General features: G+C 53.4%; 2 protein-coding genes across 4 annotated transcripts in view; both read right to left on the reverse strand.

The window, feature by feature from the left end:
- The window catches only part of NDUFA10 (NADH:ubiquinone oxidoreductase subunit A10), a 49,019-nt gene extending 46,125 nt beyond the window's left edge, over positions 1-2,894 (reverse strand). For all 3 annotated transcript variants that reach the window (XM_079133944.1, XM_079133943.1, XM_079133942.1), the window contains exon 1: positions 2,735-2,894. In XM_079133944.1, the coding sequence (XP_078990070.1) occupies positions 2,735-2,809 (75 nt within the window). In that variant the 5' untranslated portion in view covers positions 2,810-2,894. The remainder of the gene's footprint in view (positions 1-2,734) is intronic.
- A 3,390-nt stretch (positions 2,895-6,284) lies between these two features.
- LOC306657957 (olfactory receptor 6B2) lies at positions 6,285-8,530 on the reverse strand. Its single transcript, XM_079134526.1, has one exon. The coding sequence runs from the start codon at positions 7,519-7,521 to the stop codon at positions 6,583-6,585; it is 939 nt and encodes a 312-aa protein (XP_078990652.1). The 5' UTR covers positions 7,522-8,530; the 3' UTR covers positions 6,285-6,582.
- Between the last annotated feature and the right edge of the window lie 1,136 nt (positions 8,531-9,666).

The raw sequence follows: 9,666 nt of genomic DNA on the forward strand, positions 1-9,666 counted from the left end.
GCGGCCACGCACTGGGGAGCCCGGCCACGCACTGGGGAGCCCATGGAGCCCAGGCTCCTGGAGACAGACTGGCAGTTTCTCACAAAGCTACAGTCTCACTATCTGGTCCAGCGATAACTGAGATTAAAATGCATTTCTACAAAGAAATCTGCACACACATGATCACAACAGCTTTATTCATAACTGCCCCAAAGTGGCTCAACTGGATGCCCTTCAACAGCAGATTGGATGAATGATGGCATACCCATAGAGGAAGATCGTTCAGTAACAAAAGGAAGTGACCCGTCAAGCCACCAAGACTAAGTGAATCCAAATGGACATTCTAAGTGAATGGAGCAGTCTGAGGGCAACACATTGTATGGTTCAAATTATGTGAGATTCTAGAAAGCACAAAATGACAGAGGGCAGAGCCCAGGAGTGGGGTTGGGCTGCGGGAGGGGAGGAGGAGTGCAGGGGCTCTCTCTGGGCAGCAAAACTGCTGCGCAATACTTTGAGGGGTACGTGTCACGATTCATCTCTCAAAACCACAGAACTCACCCGCAAGGAGTGAGCTCAGCACACACAGGTCTTTAAGAACATCAGAACAGTTCCCAGGATGGAAGGCAGAATGCAACAGAACAGTGTGCCCGTTGTTTCAAACAGACGAAACAACCTCACTGAAAGGGCTGAGAAACGAGCCTCCAGGCAAAGTGAGGACACCATCCTGCTCTCCAGCTGGTAAAGAGCGCTGCCACGTGGGAGGACCGTGACTCCATACTCCTCCCACAGGCCACAGCTGGCAGATGGTGGGAGTGAGGTGTCTCAATGACGGAGGGCGAGGTACAAATGAGCCAGGGGAGGAGTCCAGCATGACCCACGTGGGACACAGATCAGAGTTGGGGACATCAGTATGAACTTGCTGATGTGGGCAGTGCCATACAGATGGTTCACATAGACACTCTGTAGATAGGTGTACACACTCAAGTTAGTTGATCTCCTTGCTAGCTCAGCTGACACCCATAACAATGAGCAGATCTAGGACCCAGACCTTCATTTTCCAATAAAAGGAACAGGGGCTCTTTGGAGAAACAGTTGATTCTGGGCTTGGACCACCATGTAGTGTCAAAAAGTCAGGCAGGGGCTGGGGATATAACTCAGCTGGTAGAGTGCTTGCCTTGCAAGCACAAGTCCCTGGGTTCAATCCCCAGCACTGCAATTAAAAAAAAAGTCAGGCAGTATTCATAAGTGTGCACACGATGAAGAGCATGTCACAGGAACACAGAAGCCACCTGAAAGAGCTCCCATGGCCACAGCCAGGACAGCTTGGGCAAAGAAGTAAAGCAGTGAAGACCCTTGATTCCATACCAATGTAAGTAAACACACCCCATGCGGAAAAACTCCAAAATAACGATCTGGACATTCTATGAGAAGAAGAGCAAGACTGTTCTCTGAGCATGGCACACAGGGGCTCCCTCCTGAGAATACAGGGCACAGGGGAAAGAACAGCCTCGCGTGGGAAATCAGCCCCAACACACCAGTCAGGTGACAAGGCAGCATCAACTGAAAGTCACATTCCTAGTATGTTCAATGAGATGCCAGAAGCCCTTCACCCCTGTAGTCTTCTTCCCAGCCAAAATTCAACCATTAGAAAACAACCAAGTTTCTGAGGAATCAAACACCTGCTTAGTACTGCTCAAAACCATCAAGTCACCAGAATCAAAGAATCTGAGAAACCCACACAACTGAAAGACACAAGTAGATGTTACATGGCACACTGGATGGGCAAATGGACACGGTGAAAAAAACCAATGAAGTCTGAAGAAAGCTTGGCTTTAGTTAATTAAAGGAGATAATGCACACTATATAATCTCATTTTTGTAAATAATACATATACACACATTCATAGCAAGGAAATGGGAAGAAGGCTATATATGTCAAAATGCTCACTGGAGTAATGACTGCTACAGCAAAAACTGGAACCACCCAAGATCCATCCACAGGAGGCTAATAAATAGCCTTGATCCCATTCTCCTGCTGTCCAGAATAACACAAAATAACTGACTTTTCAAGAAATATTCCAATTCATTTAAGTGTTCTTCAAGTCACGAAGCATACACCCTCTTCATCTTGCACAAGCTTCTCTGCCCCACAGTGAACGCACTGCTGAGGCCGTGCGCCGTGCCCAGACCACAGCGAGCACCTCTCTCCAGGCCTCCTGCTTCCACTGACACAGGTCCCGGAACACCCGGTATTAAAGAGCCAACAGGTCCCCTCTCTCCCCTCCTGCCGCCTCCGTCACCTCCGAAACACATGCACACGACTTTCCGGTCAGACTCTCCAAACTCGAGAGTTAGCACAGGAGCCAGGCCCCTTTAAGAGACTGGACAGCCGAGCGGCTCCACAGGTCTCCTGGGTCTGCGGTCCCGGTTCTTTGGCTGCCTTGTCCCTCCGCGTCCAAAGTCGTCCCCCGATCTCGCCTTCTCGCCCCGATCTACCCTAACTGCCCTCTGTTCCCGCCCGACACCCATCGCCCGCCGCCCTTCGAAAGGGCCCTCGGTAAAGCTGCCAGTGAACTCAGGGACGAACGTCCGCCGCGGCCACCGGGGTGCAGCCTCCGCCTGGAGCCGCGACCAGGGCTGCAGGGAGGGCGCCTCCACGGAGGGCAACCGCCGGGCGGCAGGGCCGCTCCGGACAGCGGCCCCGGGAGCCGCCGCGCAGACACCGGCCCGGCCCGCCGAGCTGCCCGTCGCCTCACCACGCGCTGGGCGCCCGCCGCCAGGCCGCGCGCTGACGCGGACGCGGGGACCAGTGTCAGCAGCCTCAAGGCCATCGCTGCGCGCTGGGCTCAGGCTCAAGGACCGAGGGGACGCGGTCGCGACGGGGTCCTCTCCTGAGGCCGGCGCGCCGCCGTGACGTCACTCCAGGGGTGCCCGCGGCGCCTGTCAGAACTTCCGCACAAGGCGGGGAGGGCGCCCGGGCGGAAGGGGCTGGGCCCGGGCGGAAGGGGCGGAGCCCTGAAGAGGCTGCGGCCCGCCCCCTGGTTCCGCCGGGTCGGGCGAGAGGCGTGGCCGGCCCGGGTACTGGGGAGCCCCCGGAGGGGCCACGCCCTGCGACCCTGGCACCGCTGGGCAGGTCCTACCAGACCTGCACTCAGGTCCAGAGGAAGACGTGAGAGGCGTACGTGCCGGAAAGAAGAAACGAAGCCGCCTCTACCTGTGATGAGGTGAGGGAACCGTAAAACCCAGAGCGAGCGCGCGAGACTCCAAGGCGGACAACCGCGGCTGCGCAGCCTTCCAAACCAAGCTCCCGGAAACGGAAATACGGTCGGACGCCGTTGACCTTTGCTCCGCGTAGAACGCCGCGCGGAGAAGACGCGGGCCGGAGCCGGAAGGGGCCGGGGACAGCAGGGTGGTCAGTGCCTTCCCAGCTCAACCAAAACACCCGCCAGGCAGGCGGGCTCAGTGGACGCACTTCACGGAACCTGTGCGGAAAGGTAAGGCCTGGCACGAGGATCCCCCGGTGACCTCTTCAGCGGGACCGCGTGCGACGCAGGCGGGCGTTCACAGGCTCGGGTCAGGGAACCAGCACAGCCACCCAAGGACCGCGTCTGCCACGGCGTGCACGAAGTCCGCACGGCGGCCGGCGAGCGAACCGTGACGTGGCTTCACACCGAAACCAACAGAAACGCAACGACCAGGCGGCAGGGGGAGGCTCGGGTTCTTAGCTTCGTCATCAAAGGTGTGATTTGTAAAAGGAAAAATTGGACCTCATCAAAATCAACCACTCGCTGAAAGACACTCTGGAGAGGATGAGAAGACAAGCTCGAGAGCAGTGAGGAGCCTGCCAGCAGGCCTGACCCAGGGCCCAGCTCTGGAGTACAGCTCCCAGCCCAACAGGAAGAAGTGAACTGTCCAGGAGATCGGAGAGGACACGGACAGGCGACTCACCGGAGAGGGGGTGCAGGTAGCAGATAAGCACACGAAGAAAGCATCCTCAGCCTCATTAGCCATGAGAGAAATGTAAGTTAAATCCCCAATGAGATATGAATACAAACGCAGCAGACATGCCAAAATAAAAAACAAGGGCATCAAATGCTGGAAGGAATGCAGAGAAGGCAGTGTGCTCACACAGGTCTAGTGAGAAAATGAAATGGTGTGGCTGCTCTGGTGAAGAATTTGCGAGTCCCCTTTAATCTAAACGAGTTTATCGTACAACTCAGTATTAACCCTGGAGAAATGAAGACGCAGGTTCTCTGAGAAACACCCAGCTGTGTTCCTAGCAGCTGAAAACTGGAGCCACCTCCTCACCCTTCAGCCATGAGAGGATCAGAAACCTGTGGTAAGATGCACTGTGGGATGCTACTCAGCAGAAAAAACAGACCAGGGGTTCTCAGAGCAGTGAATGGATCCAAAGTAGGTAAAACGGAAACAGGCCAGTCTCAAAGGGAACAGGGCGTGATTCCTTCTGCATGACATCCTGGAAATAACAACATGGAGAGGAGAACAAATCAGAGGCTGCCAGAGGCTAGAAGAAGGGGAGGGGAGGGTCTGCAAGGCCATAGCACAAGGCGTTTGCTGGTGAGGGAGATGCTGCATCTCAGTTCACCACTATGTCCATGAAATGACCTGTGCAGCCGATGAGATTGCACAGTGCTACACACACACACACACACACACTCACTCACACACATAGGAGTGTGTGTGTAACTGGCAAACCTGGACAAGCACTGCAGGCTGTACCAAGGCCAGTGTTCCAGGACCGACAGCACAGCACCTTGGTCGTGCAAGGCGATGCCATCAGAGAGACCTGGTGGGCACAAGTGCACCCTCTGTGGTTCTTCACAACTTTCTGTAAGTATACCATTAGGTCCAAAAGAAAGTTTTAAAAAGTGTATCATGCGTCCCAGCATAAAAACAAAAAAATTTTAAAGGTACTATTTGCGTTAAAATTTTCCAATACCAGGAAGATGTGAAAGACCCCTATACTGAAAACTACAAAATAATATTGAAAAACTGAAGAAGCTGTTCAGGAAGAGAGGGATAAGCATTCTTAGGTGACAGATCTTGAAATTGTGATGATGACATTCATGTCCCAACTGATCTATAGCTTCAACACAATCCCAAAAAAATTCCAAAAAGTTTTTCTTTTGTTGACAGAAATGAGCAGATTCTGAAATGTACATCCACCACTCAGGAGGAGCTAAGAACAAGGCAGTCTGAGTAGAAGAATGGTGGAAGGCCTGCTGAGGGACAATAAAGTTAGTGGCAAGACTACAGTGATGGCCACAGTGCGGTTCAGGTGTGGCAGCAGACAGGCGAGTGATGCAGAAGAGAGGCCAAACTCGATCCATATGTATATCCACTGGGTTTACCAAAAGGTACAGTGCAGAGGGAAAAGGGGTCTGTGCAGTAAATGACAGGGTGACTCAGTCAACTTCAGTCCATGTAGAAATGAACAGATCATCTTAGACCATAAAGAAAATGAACTTAAAATGGATTTCATATTGAAACATGAAAGATAAGATAGATAGGCTTCTAGAATGAAGCAGGAGAATGTCTTCATGACCTTGGGAGAGGGCAAACATGTCCTAAATGGAAAATAACTATAAAGGGGCAACCAGACATTGGGCATGAAATAAAAGAACTTCTCTTCACCAGAGGCCCATTAAGAGAACACAAGTGCAAACCCACCACCTGGAAGATCTTTGCAAAAATTCAACTACCAGAGAACTGGGACCAGAGTGTGTGACCCCTGTGTGTGGAAGAAAACCTTGTGAAGTAGGCAGAAGACAGGAAGAGGCGTGTCAGAAAGGTTGTGTCCAAAAGGACCGTGAGCGACAAGGTGCTACAAAGCTGCTCGAGCCACATGTCACTGGGGGAAGGCAAATTAAAGTCACAGGGAAATACCATCACAACCACAGAAGAATGTCTAAATTGAAAAATACATGTAATACTAAGTGTCAGCAGGGATAGGAGCTACTGGAATTCTCCTACACTGCTAGTGGGAGTGAAAATTGGTACACCACTTAACAGTTTTGCAGTTTCTACTAAACCTGACTGTTCATATACTTCATGTTGCAGCAATTATAGATACAGCCTGTATGACTAGGTCTGCCTTAGGTATAGTTTTGTGCACTTTGCAAAACTGCATGAACATAAACTAGACTGCTTATAGCAGCAGTATCCATAATATAGTATCCATAGTACTGTCCATCAACAGTAAAAAGCATGACAGCATTATGACATACATATGATTATTATACAGCAATGGGATGCATAGATTATCACTTACATGCAAAAACATGCTTTGTGGTCACACTCATAAAAGCCTCAAGACACCCAAACTAACATCTGACTCTAGAAGTCAGGGGAGTGGTCCTCTTGGGGCAGAAATGACTAGAGGGTAGGCAGTGTCTAATTCTTGGTCTCCCCAGGAGCTGGTTGCATGAGTGTGGTCCTGTTCTGAAAACACACCCATATGAAGATTCTTCATTGTGACTAATTCAGTAGGTTTGTTAAATTTCATTTATAATTTTAAAGAGCATCAGGTGCCTTATGAAATATTGTTTGTCATCACAAGTTAGATTCTGGGAACGTGATCATCCTACTGTAGACCCTGACCCAGGCTCAGAGCCTTTCTCAGGGCATCCTTAAATTCCTTGTTCCTCAGGCAGTAGATCAAGGGGTTTATCATGGGCGTAAGGACTGTGTATACTGCAGAGATGAGCTTGTTAGAGCTCCGGGTGTCGATGGCCTGGGGACGGACGTACATGAAGATCATGGCCATGTAGAAGATGGTGACCACAGTGAGGTGGGAGGCACAGGTGGAGAAGGCCCTCCAGCGGCCTGTGGCCGAGGGGATGCGCAGGACGGCCAGCGTGATGTGCCCGTAGGAGAGGATGGTGGCCAGGAGCGGGAACACCAGGATGAGGAAGGCCAGGATGAAATCCACCAGCTCTGCGGTCGAGAAGTCTGTGCAGGCCAGCTTGAGGATGGGCGAAATGTCACAGAAGAAGTGGTTCAAGATGTTGGAGCCACAGAAGGTGGCGCTGGAGATGAAGTAGACCTTGATCACAGAGATAGTGAAGCCGCTGGCAAAGGAGAAGGCCACCAGTTGGATGCACAGCCCTGTGGTCATGATGACTTGGTAGCGCAGTGGGTGGCAGATGGCCACGTAGCGGTCGTAGGCCATGGAGGCCAGGAGCACGCACTCGGTGCACACCAGGGAGCTGAAGAAGTAGAGCTGAGTCATGCACCCCACGAAGGAGATGTGCTTGCGCTGCAGGAGGAAGCCGTCCAGCATCTTGGGGATGATGTCAGACACATACCAGATCTCCAGGAAAGACAAGGAACACAGAAAGTAGTACATGGGCCTGTGGAGGGAGATGCTGCTCCAGATGGTGAGGATGATGGCCAGGTTCTCCACCAGGACGAAGAGATAGGTGAGCAGGAAGAGGAGGAAGAGCAGGTACTGCAGCCTGGGGGCCGTGGGGAAGCCCAGCAGGATGAAGGTGCTGACCGTGGTGGCGTTCTCGCCCCTCATCGTCCTCCACCTGTAAAAGCCCAGGAGGAATCGTGGCAGGTGGGGGCTGGAGCAGGGGGGGCAGAGCCAGGCCTGTGGGTGAGCGTTGGCCCAAGACAGGACTCCTGGCTCACTCGAGCAATCAGACAGTGATAATTCATTTATCTCTCAGGTCTTAAGGTAGGAAAGTCCTGTCTGCCTGGATTTGGATGTCATGATGAAGTGGAGTGAGGAGGACAGGCTGAGCTGCAGGTGTACCTACATGCTCACAAGAGCTCACACGTGCGTTCACACATGTTCACACACATGCACTCTCCATCCCTGCCTTTCTGGTCAGAGAGAAGAAGCCAGCTCAAATCAAACATGGGAAACTGAGGCCAGAGCAGCCTGAGCAGGGCCTGGAGAAGCACAGTGGGAGGGCTGGTCTCAGCAGGCAGAGACGTGCCCAGCCCTGCCATGACTGCAGTTCACCAGGGACACAGGGAAGGAGGCAGGGCATCTTCCCAGGCAAACCCAGGAGGGAGGCCCTATGGCCCAGTACATCCAAAAACATGCAGCAGAGGTGAGGGCAGGTCAGGGTGCAGCTGCAGGACACCGAGGCCAGGTGCAGCAAGTGCTGGGCCTTCCAGCTGGACTGGCCCTGTTCTTGGCCCTTCTGGTTGGCAGGGGGTGGGTAAGGATCAGCCTGACCCTGCCAGGGCCAAGCGGCTCCTGGTGCTGAATGACAGACTGGTGGGTGGCTTCAGTACCTTGATTTTAACAAGCATCTGCAAGAAGGCTGGCAGAGCTGAACCAAAACAGGGGGTGAGAGGGGGAAGAGTCCCATGAAAATAGAAGGGAGATCAGGGGAGCGAGGGAGGGAACCTGAGGAAGGGAGGAGCTGCGGGATGCAGTGGACCACTGTGACTTCCCTCTACTGTGTCTGTGAGCACCAGCCAAAAAGGAGGAACAGAGGAAGCTCCGTGGAGTGGAGGACAGAGCAGGGCAGGGAGGACACACTGGGGGCTGGAGCAGAGCAAATTACCTTCCATACACTGAACCCTGATGTTATGAGTAACGCAATAATAAAAAGACAAGATGAATGCAAATAAACCAACGAAGGGAAACATCAAGAAAAACCCAAGGACTGGCTGTTGTCACCTGTGGAAGTGATGTCACCTCCCTGGGGCTCCTGGAGGGGAAGTAGGCAGGGGCAGGAGGTAGCGGGCAGGGGGCTGGCCAGGGCCCCAGGCAGCTCTAATAGGGCAGAGTGCTCCAGGGCAGGGCAGAGCCAGAGTTTGGAGTCCCGAGGCTTGCACCAGTCCAAGACCAGTCAGGTGGACAGGGAGGCCATGCTGAGTGCCATGTCACAGCCTGCAAGGTTCCTGCAGGTTGGGGCAGCAGCCTTGGCACAGTCAGGCTTCCAACCAACCAGGACAGAGCCCCAGGCCGACAGCTGGAGGAGAGCAGAGAAGTCTCTCTGAGAAAGACAGCCAGGCTCCCTAGAGAGCTGGCCGGGGAGCGGAAGACCAGGGAGCTGCAACCCCTTGGACCAGGAGCTCAGGGGCACGCCTCCACAGGCAGTGAAGCTGAGCGAGCAAAAGCCAGCCACCAGCTCACAGCTAAGGCCACCACCTGGGTGCCCTGGAAGAGGCCCAGCAGGCAGCAGGGGCGGGCTAAGCAGGAGCAGAGAGCATGTCCATTTCCTACACTACCCTTAGCCCTACTGCACAGGGACAGAGGAGTTAGTCCCCACCAGGGACTTGCCACAGGGCCATTCATGAACACCATATTGAGCATGTTCTTCCCGTTCCTCACCCTAGACTGCCTTCTCCATGAGCCTCCATCCCAACAGAGGTCCTCATGCCCCTGTCCTGGCCCCAACAGAGCTCCCAGCCCCTTATTGCCTCATGTTGTCCCTGGGGTAAACTGGACACTGTCTTAGAGTAGGCCTGTGTGGTGTGGCTGCTACTGCAGGGCACTCTGTGACTGAAGAACCCATACCTGCTGGTCCCCCCAGGGCCCCATGGGGGCTGAGAGTGAAGGAGAGCACAACAAAGCTTGCTTCAGAGTGTGCTCCCTGGGGCACCTAAAAGGATTCCAGTTGCAGCATTTAGATTTGCTCAGGACGAGGGAATTGCTCAAGTGCCCAGCGCCCACGGACTTCAGCAGTTGCTCCTTGCTGAA

Source organism: Sciurus vulgaris (assembly GCF_902686455.1).
Source record: "Sciurus vulgaris genome assembly, chromosome: 3".
Classification (NCBI taxonomy): domain Eukaryota; kingdom Metazoa; phylum Chordata; class Mammalia; order Rodentia; family Sciuridae; genus Sciurus; species Sciurus vulgaris.